The sequence below is a fragment of the Notolepis coatsorum genome (genome assembly GCF_963971535.1).
Source record: "Notolepis coatsorum genome assembly, chromosome: 15".
NCBI lineage: Eukaryota > Metazoa > Chordata > Actinopteri > Aulopiformes > Paralepididae > Notolepis > Notolepis coatsorum.
In genome coordinates this window covers 44,458,665-44,473,670 of record NC_140179.1, presented here as the reverse complement: position 1 = coordinate 44,473,670, position 15,006 = coordinate 44,458,665, and the positions used below count along the sequence as shown (strand labels likewise).

The 15,006-nt window shown below is 46.9% G+C and overlaps 1 protein-coding gene across 1 annotated transcript in view; it reads left to right on the top strand.

Annotated features, from left to right (window-relative positions):
• Positions 1–15,006, top strand: part of atxn7l1 (ataxin 7-like 1) — a gene marked incomplete at its 5' end in the record, with an annotated part of 116,113 nt that overhangs the window by 79,366 nt on the left and 21,741 nt on the right. The window contains 1 exon segment of the mRNA XM_084330984.1: positions 8,911–9,435. Coding sequence (XP_084187110.1) covers positions 8,911–9,435 — 525 coding nt within the window.

Below are 15,006 nucleotides of genomic sequence, written 5' to 3'. Positions count from 1 at the left end.
CCCCTTGAACACACAGCACAGGCGGAACCACGTGTGACCCAACACACTGTGGCCCATACCCACACACCCCTGCTACCCTACCAAAGGACGGGAAGTAGGAAAGGCCACAGAACCGCCTGGGAGACAGAACCCCCGGTAATGTCCATGAGGTAAAACCTTACGAAGGGACCCGGGGAGGACCATGAAGCTGCAGCACAGATGTCCTCCACCGAGGCCCCTCCAGCCTGGCCAACGTGTAGCAGAGGGCAATGCCCTCGCACAACCAATGGGACAGGCGCTGTTTCGATAGTGCCTTACCGGCACGAGAACCACCGTAACAGACAAAAAGCTGATCGGTAGCCCCGAGGCCCTGAGTACGGCTGAGGTAAATCCCCAAGCACGGACCAGACATGACTAGCGTGAGGAGGTGGATGAAACGCCTGAACCACAATATCCCTGGAGCGGAAGGAACTCCGGATATTTTTAGGCACGAAGGCAGGAGTAGGCAGCAGAGTGGCACCGCAATCGGAACGAAAGACAGGCACTCTGGTCGTACCGAGAGAGCACAAAGCACACCCACGCGTTCAGCGGAGGTGACGGCCAGCAAGAATGCGGTCTTGAACGACAGCTGTTCCAACGGCGCTTGCTCAAGAGGCTCAAACGGGGCCAAGGACAACCGACCGAGGACCAATTGAAGATCCCAACTCGGAGCCAAAGAGCGTTTTACCGGCTTAACGCGTCGGGCGCCAAGCAGGAAACGCTTCACAAGAGGGTGGCTGAACAAAACATCACCCTCAAATCCCTCATGATAAGAGGATATAGCTGCTGCATATACCCTCACCGTCGAAGCCGACAGTCTATCAAGGAGAGACTGGAGGTAACAAGGACAGTATCCAGGGGGCAGGACACCGGTCCCTGCCCCCCGCCTTACACCACTCTTGGAACATACGCCATCTGCCCGCGTAAGCGCGACAGTGGAGGGAGCATGCGCATTCCGGATGGTAACAACCACAGAAGGGTCCATCCTCTCCAGACTTACCCTCTCACCAGCCAAACCATCAGACGTTGGCACAACACCGGGTGCTGAACAGCGACCCGTGTGCTTGAGTGAGGGCCTTCACTGACCAAGGAATAGGCCATGGCGGAGCTACCAGTAGCTGGATCAGGACCGGGAACCACACAGCTGCTCCCCGGTCTGGCGCAATCAGGATCAAGGACCTGCGCTCCTCAACGTACCCGTCCCAACAACTGACCTAACAGATGTATGGGGAAAGAATCCCAGGCGGCACGGCATCGGTCCCAGACCTGCCTGGCTATGTCCGGACGTAATCCCCACCAGTCAGGATGAGGACCGCCCCGCGACAGTACACCTGTACCCACATTGACCCTGCCGGGGATATGGGAAGCCCTCAGGCCACGCAGATGGAGGATGCCCATAGCCAGCCGCCCGCCGCCCGGTGCAGACGGGGGGAGCGTACTCCTCCCTGTCTGTCGATATACGACACTGACATCGTATTGTCCGTCCTGATCAACACCGTTTGAGGACCAGAAGGACCGCTTTCAATACCAACACATTGAACGTAGCGCAGACCGGGCAGCATGGTTTGCCAGCTTCCCCCTACTGTGTTGGCCCAACGCGTCTCCAGCGAGGGAGGCGTCGGTGAAAAACGTGACGTGAGACAGCGCCGTAACCGTCCTAGGACGGAACCTCCCGAGCGTGTCGACAACACACTCTGAGAGGGATGCCCATAGCACTCCAACCGTTGACTGGGAAGAGGAGTACTCTACTTCCAGTCTACAGCAAACCCCAGGCTGGTAGGGACCTGCCTGGTACGAGACCCGACGATCCACCTTGACCGCGAAGGACCAGAACGTCATCAGGGCAGAATACACTTCGTAACCCCTGCGGCCTCCACGCACTTGGTGAAGATGCGGGGAGCCAGAGAAAACCGAATGGCAGCCTCTGGTACTCATACGCTAACCCTGCAAAGGAAGCGTAGGTAAGCCCTAGGATGGAAGATCGGAGATGCGAATACGCATCCTACAGGTCTATGGAGGAGAACCAGACCCCCACCTGACAGTGTTCAACAGGTAGGAGACGATCCAAAAAATGCTGAACCTTCCCATGGGACAGGTCCAGCATGGGTCTGACACCCCCCCCCCTCCCGATTTCTCAGGCACCAGAATACCGGGAGGAGAACGCCACGACGATGGCTTGCTTTGTCCACAGAGATTGGATCTCGTTGACCAGAGCTGTCACTGCTGGTGACCCTGACAATAGGGTCTGTACCAAACCCGAAAACGGGTGGGGTTGTGTTTTTAAACACAAGTCCCCGCCTCAGCGTTCTCTCCATCCACCTCGACATATGGTACTGCCGTAGTCATATGTGATGACACTCCAAACGCACCCGCCGCCATGTGGCGCAGGTCCGCCAGGAACTGTAGATAGTCGGCCCGGTCCCACCCGCTGTGCGTAGCCAACCCTGGACCCTTGCGAGCAGAGCGTTCCGTGGAGTCGGGTCGGAACCTGACACTACCCACGAGGCAATCGCACCCAAGGGGGGACCCCGACAGAAAGGGCCGGTTTGATACGGGGGAAGCTGACATCAATCTAGGTGACAAAAGCCCCCCCCCACTGAACACCCCTCCAGAACATGCTGAGGAGTTGTTCTGCAGCCGGACATGCAAGGCGTGAGGACCCCATGGGTTCCTACACACCGTAGCCCTGCAGTGATATTACTACCACCCAAATCACGCGCGCCTGCGAGACCGCCTGTTTTTCAAGCCGAGCCCATCCAACATGGCCGATCCCTCGGCCGCCAAGGCTGTCGGCCTTGTGGACACCTGTCGATTCAACGCCCAGGATACCTCTGGCGGGGGAAAACATGGCCGCCTGTCGAGGGCCTTGTCATCGCCGCTGACGAGGCCGTGCTCTCTCTTCTTCTGGCTGCGCGGTGTGAGGCGGTGTGGGGCCTAGGACAATACCGCCCGTGCTCCAGCAGAAGACCAAAATCCTCTGCGGAGAGGGGAACCCTGAGCAGTTATAGCTTGCGGCTAGGTCAAAGCTAATAACGTCAACAACCTCGCGCGATGTGTCAACGTCGGCTGGCCCTCAAGGCCCCGCCACCAGACACCATTTTTTTATAGAAAAAACAGCAATTCGAACACAGTTACTAATCGCTGCCAATTCCATACCGTGGCGGTACAGGCTTTAGCAGCCCACCAGCCACTCGCCAGGCCGACCCACCCCATGGCGTCGGCCGGGCGGGGCACTGTTTCAATATGTCAAAAGCAAAGGACTGATGTTAACACGGAGCACCAGTGGTGGTTGCAAACAGCAACCTCCACTGTGGTGTGCACCATGAAGGGGTTAATGAATAAAAGAACTAACACCACGAAAATACTGTAGAATGAGCAAGCCCATGTACACAACGTTAAGGGGAGGCGGACCAGAGAGAACCAGTCCCGCATTCATTCATAATATTCACAACAGCACACCAGCCCCAGACCTTAGCCCATTTACCCATGAAGGTAAACAAAGCCCCCCCCAGCACTACTCCCCCAATAGACACAGATTGACCGTCAGCATGAATGGTTGAGAGGAGAGAAAACTGTAGCATAGACAGACATTCTCGTAGCAGAGAGACAGAACAAAACAGTAGCCCACTATAGCATAGCGTTCAATGCTACTATGGACAGAAAACAGTCAGCTGAGCCACAAAACGGGCCGCCACTAAGTCCCATCCTGCAGTAGTATAGCTCTACTGCCACCCGCCGAGCCTCAAGCATCGGCTTCCGGGTGGGAACACCGTTCAAACCCCGCCGGGGCACAGGATTAACGCTACCTGGCTAGGCTACCTAGCCACGGCACACCCTGTTGTCAACCCATTTACCCGTAAAAAGGGTAAAATAGGACTCAGCAAAACCCCCACATTAGCTACCGACTGACCTTCATTGATGAACCGGGCAAGAGGATGGAAAAGCAGCAACATCCCACGGCGGAGACATTAGAACAGTGTAGCAGTAGTGTTAGCATTAGCATTTAGCGTTAGCATTAGTTGTTTAGCAGCACGCTTCCAGGATCGCTTGGAACCCGTCCACTGCAGTGAAACGTTCACCAAACCACCCCGCCCCTGGCGCCGACACACAACATGGTTGTGTAACAAAACAAACCAGCATTACTAACACTAGCATCAATGCCTGATGACACAGGGCTCACCTGTGTGCGAGCCGGCTCGATAGCCAACCTCGCACGCTGTTCCTCGATCTGCTGCCACAAGACGAGGAAACATCAGAATAGGCCCGACGTGTCGCTGAAACATGCCCCGAAGATTCCAGGGGTAAGCAAACCTCCGGTAAGCATTCAACATTACGCAATTTCTCTAATCTTTTCATAGCACTAGTTACATAGGGCGACTTGCGACCGCTATGATGGAAACGAAATAGAGGAAGAGTGAGTGGTGACCACGCCTAGTACTTTATAGTACGCCTCTATAGGGGCGGGGCCTGGCAGGTGGTGGGTGTATTTGTTTTTCGTTGATGGTGTACAGTAGGTACATGAGATGAGGTATATCTCGGTATGGCTTAAGAGCGGGACGCGATGGCCAAGTACGATAATATAACATACAGTCACAATACATAGACACTGATTGATTGATTGATTGATTGAAAACTTTATTAACAGATTGCAGAATGGGTACAGTACAGTACAGCTCAATACATACAATTGTTAAGGGGATGCAGACCAGAGAAAGACTTTCGTCTTGTTTACATCAGGGTCCCCCATTTTCAATTCATCGTAACATATATGACATACATGACATACAGATAGACAGTACTGCTACATCTATACATTTATGACATACCAGATTTGCAAATACAGTACTATTTGTGATACAAAAAGAGTCCAGAAAAAAGAGTATATACATTTGACGTAGAAACTGTACATTGGATTAGGTAGGTGGGGGGGGGGGGGGGGGACTGTACATTGGAGGTGGTTGGGTGGGTGGGGGGGGGTTGGGTAGAAGTGGGGGGGGAGGGTGGGTGGGGGACACTGTACAACTGTACAAACAAAACTGTACATTGGAATATTGACAAGACCATACTTGGTAATTTACTGTACATTGGAGGGGGTTGTGTTAGGACATTTACAGGGGCCAGTTTCAAATTGCAGTCTCCCGTAGGTGTTTTTTGAGAGTGTTTTTGAAAGTGGGTAGTGATTCACATTCCTTTACAGCCTTGGGTAGGGCGTTCCACATTGATGGACACACTCACCACTATATATAAAAAGAATAGTTAAAACTACAATAAAAAGACCACTATATAAAAAAACACCAACTACATTAAAACTACAGTACTTAAAGCATGATATATTAAAAACCATGTGGAGCAGTTCTGTATGTATATAAATAATAAATAATAGTAGTACAGGTACATAGGTATGTGTCCATCAGGTGGAAGGGGGAGTCTATTTTAAGTAGTCCAAAGTCCTTGGGGGGGGGGGGCAGTCCGGCCTCCACCAGACCTAGGTGTTCAGCAGTCTGATGGAGGTTGGCACGAAGCTACCTAAGCCCCTTTTGTTCAGTGATGAGGCTCTGTATTGACGGCCTGAGGACATTCGTTTGTAATGGGTGTGAAGGGTGTGTGTGTTATCTACAACAATTTGGGAGGCCTTTTTAACTGTCAGTTTCTTGTGGATGCTGCTGAGTGGCTCCTGGTCCTTCCCAATTATCTTGCCGCTGATCTTAACGACCCTGTCGAGAGGTTTCCGGTTGATGGCACGCATCACTCCAAACCATGATGTGATGTTAAAGGACATTATCGATTCCATAAAGGAGTTGTAGAAAGCCTGCAGGATTGATGGTCGCAACTGAAGCTTCCTCATCTTCCTGAGGAAGAACAGTTGCTGTTGGCACTTAGAGTGGATGTTATCTGTGTTGGTCTTGAAGGTGAGCTTATGGTCGATGGTGGTGCTAAGATATTTATACTCCTCAACGCGCTCTATTTTCTGGCCATTTATCTCCAGAGCTGGGGGAGTTGTGGGGTCACGCCTGAAATCCACCAGCAGTTCCTTTGTTTTGCTGGGGTTTAGGTCCAGGAAATTGTTCTTACACCACTCTGCAAACCTGTTCATTTCTCCAATGATGCGGTCATTGGAGTTGGTGGTGTCAACGATGACTGTGTCATCAGAGTATTTGATGAAGATCATCTCAGGGTCTGAGCTGCCACAGTCGTCGGTGTACAGAGTGAACAGGACTGGTGAGATGACAGTTCCCTGGGGTGCCCCGGTGGATACCGTTCTGTTGGAGCTGTAGTTGCCATTGAATCTAACAGTCTGGTGTCTATTTGTGAGGAAGGAGAGAATGAGCAGTATGAGGTGGGGGTGCTCTAAGACAAACTCTAACCTTAACCAACTTCGAAAGAGTGCCTAAGCTTAACCGGTGTAGAAACAGGCGTCACACGATTGGGCGCACCAGAAACGTCAGTGGCCAATCAGAGAGCGTCTCCGCAAAATGCGGCTACGGAAAAAAATAACGCAGATATAGGAGGACGGACCGGATGTTAGTTTGTTGTGAAGCTAGCGTATTAGCAGGTAGCTGTGTTGTGCTTTACGAGGGAATATTAACCTGTAAAACCCATATTGAGCTGGAATTAAACCACCATACGAATACAACATCTCCTCATTCTTCCCGACATTACTGCATGACTGATCGCTACAATACGTTTACTGCCACCGATTGGACAAGTATTATGCACCTGCTGAGAGAGAATGTTTTTTCACTGAAGACGCAAACTTCTGTTCTCAACCATCATTTTCTTTGGACAATAAACCTTATAAACTACATCAGCTGCAGCCTGGACATTAAACTCTGTCAACACCCACAACTTATTTTGTTACCCGAGTATAAAAACACTAGTAGGTGCATCGTGGCGCATTGTTAATTTATTAGTTAATGACAAACGGCCTAATAAACCTTAAGTTCTCCAACTAATGTTATTTATTTAAATTGTTCATGTTAATAATAATGAACATAAGTAGCATGGTAATAATACGTAGGTTATTGATCAATGAATATTGATAAATTAATGGTGTACAAATGATACACCAGTAGAAGTCATATTATTGCAACTGCAGAGCCGCAGAGCCAGCGGCGCTATCAGGTCCGGTCTGGGGACCGCTCAGCAGCGCCACCCACCCAATGGCTGAATTGCCAATGGCTGAATTGGAGTATTGCACTGTGCGGGCACAACTGTGAGCTCTGCGGCTCTGCAGTTGCATGCTTCTCGCTAATCCAGCACAGGTCGCGAGGGAATTATTTTCACAGGACATTAAGACCGGAGATATTTAAATATGTTGGACTTCAACAGATTTTCCCGGTAAAAAAACTGTAATTACCGGACAACAGAAACCCTCTCCATATATATATATATATATATATATATATATATATATATATATATATATATAATATATATATATAATTAGTTAACTGTCGGGGGCATTTTGTGCCCCCCTTAACTGATTTTCGAGGGCATTTTGTCCATTTTCACGGGCATTTTGTCCCCAAGCCCCCGTTAATTTCGAACCCTGGAGTACACCTGAAACACCTCTTCTGATGAGAGGAACAATAGAGTACACCTGGAACACCTCCTCTGATGAGAGGAACAATAGAACACACCTAGAAAACCTCCTCTGATGAGAGGAACAATAGAACATACCTGGAACACCTCCTCTGATGAGAGGAACAATAGAGCAGGGGTTCCCAAACTTTTCAGGCGGGGACCCAGAAAATAAGGCACATCGTTAGGCCTTTATTTTATATTTTTTGCCAGGCGACCGATTTTTTAAGCCAAATATCACTTCAATCCTATTAAGTTAGTTCAAGTTAGTTATTCATTTATATGTGCTATTTATGAGAGGGCTAACTTGTTGCAAAATAATAATGATAATAATAATAGCCTCATTAAAATACTATTGTTGCTTCGGTTGTTTTCAGCGTTTTATGTGCATAATCTGTTATTTAGTTTGAAATGTTCGTTGAAATAAGTAGATTTTTCATTTTTGTTTATTTATTAAGTTAATATAAAACCATATAGTCACATTTTAGAATACAATAGAATATAATTTTAGAATACAACTAGAAACACTGTCCTGGCCTGCTTCTAAGTTCAGTGGCCTGACAAAAAAAAAAGAAATCATCATCTCGCGGCCCACCTTTGGGTCGTGACCCCGACTTTGGGAACCACTGAATAGAGTACACCTACTGTAGAACACATCTCTGATGAGAGGAACAATAGAACACACCTGGAACACCTCTCTGATGAGAGAAATAATAGAGCACACTTTAAAAAAATGTAACCCATTGTAAATCAGAATATAGATTTGTTTTATTGTGTTTATACTCATTACTAATGTAAATGTTGGAACGAGATACTAAATACTTGGACAAATTGACCCCCTTCACTACTTTTAAGTTGTTTACACACACCTGCAACTGTCACCCACTGTAATGTGTTCTGCTTCATGTATTACATACCTTGTAATTTTGTTTGGTTGTTTGTTTGATGTGTGTTTTAATTATTTCCCTTACCTCTGTGATGTATGTATCGTCTGTCTCTTTTCTATTTTATTTACATTTTTTGTTACCCTTCAAGAGGTCCTATTGTACTCTTGCCCAGGCCGTCATTGTAAATATTTTTTTTTAATTGACCTGCCTGGTTAAATAAAGGTTAAATAAATAAACAAACCTTTTACAGCCAAAAAATACAGTGGATAGAATTAAGAGCTGTCAAGACCTCAGTTAATCAACTAATTCATAATCCTTATTTCTGGTGGTGGGGCTACCCATTTGCTTATACTTGGAAAACGGATTGAGCCTTTAATGCCTCATAACAATGTCTGGAATGTTTCCCTCCTCTCCTCTCTTCCAGGAAAGTCCCCCTAGCTGCAGAGAGCCTCCTGTCCCTCTCTCCCGGCTTCTCCACCATCACCCCTCAGCCTCAGCCTCCCACTTCCTCCTCCTCCGCACCTCCTCTCCTCGCTTCTCCTCCTCCCTTCCTTCCGCTGTCGCCGTCCGAGCCGCCCTTCTCCCCCATCTCCTACACGGCTGCCTTCCCAACAGCCACGTCTGTAGCCAGGCTCTTCAGCATCAGAGACCCCCGGGCCCCTGCCTCCATCCCAGGGAAACCATGTAGCGATGCTCCTAGACCCGAACGAGCCCCCGGAGAGAGAGAGGAGTCTGCAGTGGGCGCCAAGAAGAAAGCCATCTCCTCCTCTTTCTCCCTGAGCGTTGATGGACAGAGGAGGAACGGTAGCGGATATTCTCCCGTCCTCCGGGGTCCAGGGGGCACGGCTGCTGTCCCGGGCCGGAGAAGAGGACTGGGGAGAGGAGCTGATCGGAGAGAGGACTGGGTGTCCAGAGGCGATGGGTCTCAAACCCACGGAACTCACAACAGGTAGGTTGACCAGGGTTCTAAACAGGGCTTCCCCCCTCTTAGTCCATTAACCACATAACGTGCACCGGGACGTATACGTCCTGACGTGCCCATGCGCGGAACGCACAAAAGTCACGGCACTTTGCGAGCGTCTAGCGGCTCGGGCTGCATTTTTCACAGAACATATAAATTACCGTTCGAAATATCTATTTGTTGCCGTTCGAACGCCACTTCACTCGACCAAATCCGTGCCTCGGTTCACGAGTTACATGACGATACAGGCGAGCGTCTTTTTACGCGGCGAGCATCAGATGACCACCCCGGACTCCTGACACTCCAGAACTGCCAATCATCCGCTGATGGCCAAAATGATTGCCAATGAGTGTACCTTTCCAATGATACCCCACGTGGGGGGTGCGAATAAGGGATCTAGGTGAAAGTTGATGAGCGAAAACGAGAAGTGAATCACACTTCAGAATGAACGGCCGTGGATGAGGAAATGGATTTTTGAGAGCTCTTTTTTTTGTTGCACGGTTTACCCGGATCTCTCTCAAAGACTCATTTCTGAATGGATTTTCATAAAATGTTGACCTGTACTACATAATACTTCATGTTAACAGAATTCGGCTATAGGGCGACAATAATGTGGTCAAGGGGCATGGTTTCTATCTTGAGCCTTAACTGGCGTGGTTTATTATTCACATGGCAGAGCAGTAACACTACAGGTCTTCTCTCACTGAGAGACTGGGGGAAAGAGAAAGAAGTGGGAGGTAATAGATTTGGGTGTTTTTCAATGTATGTGATGTATAGATTGGGGGGAGATGAGGGGGCCAGGTCAGAGAGATCGAAATGCGCATGGCTTGCCTTAGCAGAGGGTGATAGACGGTGGTTCAGAGCGAGCAGGGTGTTAGTGTGAGCACCACACTGAGCGAGCAGAATGTTTGTTTTGAATTCCCCAGTACATCAACAAAGATAACGGCGGGGCAGGAGACACAGGAGCAGCGGCACATGACAACCAGAAGGGGGTGGGCCGTCGTTGCTAGGACGAAGATCCTATAAAGGTGACAGTGGTTCCGGGTAAGGGCAGACTAATATCTGACTGAGACTAAGAGGGAAGAAACCAGAAGAGACCCTCTCCTCTCATCACGGAGAGGGGGGGGGGGAATGCCACATCATCATTAGCTTCGGCTAACACGAGGAAGGGTTCTGGCTACGACCAGGCCTGACCACCATTGGACTGAATAGCAGAAGGACGATAGACTGAACACACCGAAAGATCATTAGAATAGATTTTACAAGGACAATACGAATTGGTTCCCATCCGATTATGAGGTCTCTGTTTATGTAAATAAACACTGCTTCTCCTTGTAAGGTATTACGCTGTGTCGAATCATTATGGCTTGCGGATCGCACTAACGGGGAGAGATAAGGATTGTATCAGCCAGTATATGAGACGTCAGGACCATTAAAAGTACACAACGCAGAGGAGTGGATGGAGAGAGAATAACACAAGAAGACGTGATACTGGCCAGATTGATCCGAATCTAACAGAGGAGACATCTCTACTTATACTCGCCACCTGGTGGTATTCCTGAGTGTCTCCGCCTAGAGCGCCCTCTAGTGGAAACAGTTATATATGCAGTTAGACAGTTACTAACAATCCTACACAGAACCTCTGCCTTCAACACTTCAGGCTATGGATCCGCAGTGTTTTCCAGCTTATACCTATTTAATAATAAAAAAAATTATATTGCAACCACTACAGAAAAATGTGTGTGAATGTGAGTACACAAGTTCAAGTTCAACTCAAGTTCAGACCTCTGTTACTCTTCTATTTCATTAGCACTAAAAGTGATTTCCCTTTTTTGCATTAGTAACTTCAGAATGTTATCTTTCAAAAGAGACCAGGCTCATGCATGTGCTATAAGTATAAAGCTAAGCTTTGCATATAAACTATGCAGTCCTCAAGTTCAAGTAAAAGAAATTCCACTTTTCTGGGTGCCTGTTAACACATTCAGTGCCAATCACGAGTATACTCGTTATTGGCCGGCAAGCGGTGAGCGCCAATAACGAGTAAACTCGTTTTTAGATCTTTTGATCTTTTTCCTCTGATCCCCGTTCTAAATCATCATCCGGATAATTCTAGCCGCCCCTGGCTCGTTTGTATACGTTGGAATTGCAATGCCGAATATCACCAGGTGGCAGTATCGCCTACCTTTTGAACTCGGGTAGAAAGGCAACAGGAGAGTCAATGAATGCACCCGACTATCGAGGCTCGCTCTGTGGGGGAGGAGCTCTTCTAAAGCAATCGCTAGCAGATCTGCTCGCCTCAAAACCTATAGTGTCCCGTAAACACGTGTAATTACATATAAACAAGTAATCGCAATCGCCGATGGGATCATTGGAATTATTCTTTTTGGATTACCTTCTGGCTAAGGTAAGGACCCCCTATATCTATTTTACCTAACGTGAAACATGTTTATGTAACGATCACAGTGGCTTACTTTACCGGTCATAAATGAGGCTTTTTCTAACGATCGGATTTTCGGGATAAGACTACCCCCTAAGGTACATGCTATATACCTTTGATTTGGGAGTATTTGGGGTTTCAGGGAATCGACCAGAACGATTTGGGCTTATTGCACATAACGTGTTTTATGGAAAAAGACAGGATTATCTTGGAAATGCGCGATGTTTAGCGTGTAATAAACTACAAACTACAGTTTGTAGAAACAAACAATTTTTTCCATGTTGGACTACAAGTAGTGTCTGTCAAATGAGCCACACCATTGTCTCCACAGCTATAATACAGCACACACAGCTCTGAAAACATCGTGAAACACTGCGTAAATTACCATTTTAAGATGGCCTTCTAGCGGCAGAGATGGAGACAGCTTATGGCGCTGAAAGTGTTAAGATGTTAAGAGGTCGGTTTGGTCTCAGTTCACCAAGACTTTTAGTTGGTTAGTTAACGATAAGCACATAACTGGTAATCGCTCATTTTAAAGAGGTTCCCCTGCGAGATTGAAGGCATTTTCTTTTTACTTTGTACATTTTGACCAAATTAACTTATTCGTCACTAACTTTGTTTGTCAAAGTTACTGACAAGAAACTTTGGCAGTAGCTTTGTTTACTAGTAACTTTGTTTACCAGTCACTGGTAATGATATGTATGACAGATTCTTAGGTGCAGATGACTCCTCACTTATTGCTAGTCCCCGTGATCAAGGTGGTGGCAGAGCGAACATACTTCTCTAAACAGATTTGATATTGCATCCAAAGTAGGGATGCAACGATAACCAATATTAACATTTTGGTTATGGCTGATATTACAGGTGTCAATATGATCTGTATAAATAAAACACATTAATAATAAAATGTTGTACATACTATTTTTGTACTGAAACAATGTTTGCCCACAATCCTGTGCTGCATCATTGTCACATGGCAAGTAACATTACCCAAGAAAATCCACCCTCTAAGAAGCATTTCAGTCATGAGTAAAGTAAAGCACATTCTGGATAAGAAATCACTCTACATTCTCTATTGTTTTACCATATTTAAATTACTGCGCTGAAGTCTGGGGAAACACTTCTACACTACAACCACTTTTTATACTCCAAAAAAGAGCCATAAGGATAGTTCACATTGCAGGTTACCGTGATCACACAAACATATAGTTTTTTAAGTCAAAAACATTAAAGTTAAATGTAAACGACCCTCCAGGTAGCGTCATTCAGTTTGTGTGTGATAGGGAACCTTTATTTTGAAGCACCGCCAAACCGGAAGTAGCTAACCGGAAGCTGATACCGCGAGCATGAGCTCTGCTTGACGGTCCAAATGAACGTTACAAGGAAATAGAGTTCTCCGTGAATATCTTCTTTATTCTTTTGTTATATGGAAATGGTCTACAAGGTAACTGCTGTGCACTTTCTATGGTTTTAATGTTGGTTTGAATTCACTTTTGTTTGTGTTTTGACAACTTAAAGTTATTCCTGCTACTGTGAAAATACGTTGTTTTCTAGCTAACTTGGTCATTGCAAAATTGCTAGCTTGTCCACACATTTAATAAGGTCCAGTGTACCAGCATTTTAAGAGTTTTTGTTTGATTGTAGATTTGGAAAAGAAGACTTTCATGTGGGTTATGGTTAAGCCCCTGTTGGAGAGAGAGAGGACAAGGTACTGGGATGTCTATTTTATATTTGTATTCATGAATGTATTGGCTATGTCACTGTTATTGGAAGCCATTTGAGTCAAGTGTTATGTTAGCTGATTGAACAATGTGAATGTGGCACTAATGCATACAATGTATATATATCTGAGTATATTTTCTTTGTCTTTCTCTGTCTTTTCACTTCAGCTCTTACGTTGTGAATTGAAATAAACATTCATGAAACACCAGTAAAGGAGTCCATCCATCACTCTCCCAGGGATGCTACAGTAAGAGCTTACTCTATGGTGAAGTGGAACATCGGATATTCGTCTCCCGGACCCTGCACTGAACTTCACCCTCACTTGAGTTGTTAAGAGAAGGAACCGTTTCATTACCTTACTATAGACCTGATAATTAATTACCTTTTTTGTTTTAAAAATGCACACTTCATGTAGAGCTTCCTTTGTTATTGTGTGTATTCTAGTCATTGCTTTGGCATGAACACTGATGTAAATGCCCATAGATAACACATTCAATGCTGGTTATTTGCCCTAATTTACCATTCAAAGTGTATGCTGTGCTATTTCTCTGTCCATGTCTATGCTGCTCTGTATGAAGGCGCAACCACATTCACTTTATTCTAACGTTGAAAGGTGCAATAATTAGCTCATCATGGCATCCTTAGAAGGGAAAGGAGGGTTATATAAGGAAACTAGCTCCCCAGATGAGGTCAAAGGCTTAGGAGAAGAGCATCATACAGAGGTAGGCCTAGGGTTGGAAGAGTCTGAAAACCCACAGAAGGAAGCTAGTGAAGAGGAAAAAGGTCCCACTGATATCCCTGAGGAAGAGGATGACCTAACTGAAGGTCTCCGACGCTCCCACCGTACACCGCGCCCAACAGAAAGGATGCGTGCGCACCAAGAGGAAGAAGCATGCAAAAGGGAGAAAAGACTGCTGTACCTGTATGAAAAATGGAAGCGCGACATTTGCAAGGCAAGACACGAGATGAAGACATACATGTCAGAGGAGGAGCTCTGGACTCTCATCGACAAACTAAATATGTCTAAGACGGACGTTTGTATGATGTATGTCGAAATCAGAGGTCTCGCCGCGCCCCCCAATGACATAAGACGACGAGTGGATACGTGCGAGACAGTAACCAGGGAATTAGTCAACATCGCTCATGATAGAACCATAGGTACAGAAGACGATTTCAATGTCCAACGGGAAAGGAGCCGACTTCATGAACTGCGTCGCCATGACTACGCAAGGTCGGTCTATGGATCTGCCTCTGACGTCTCCTCATTAACTCAGAGCAGCAGGTCTGCACAAGGCTCGTCTATAATAACTAAGCGTGTGGAGGCAGCGGCTGAACTAGCCGAAAAGGAAGCCACCTATCAGATGATGCAAGTAGAGGAAAAACAAAGGGAAGCTATACGC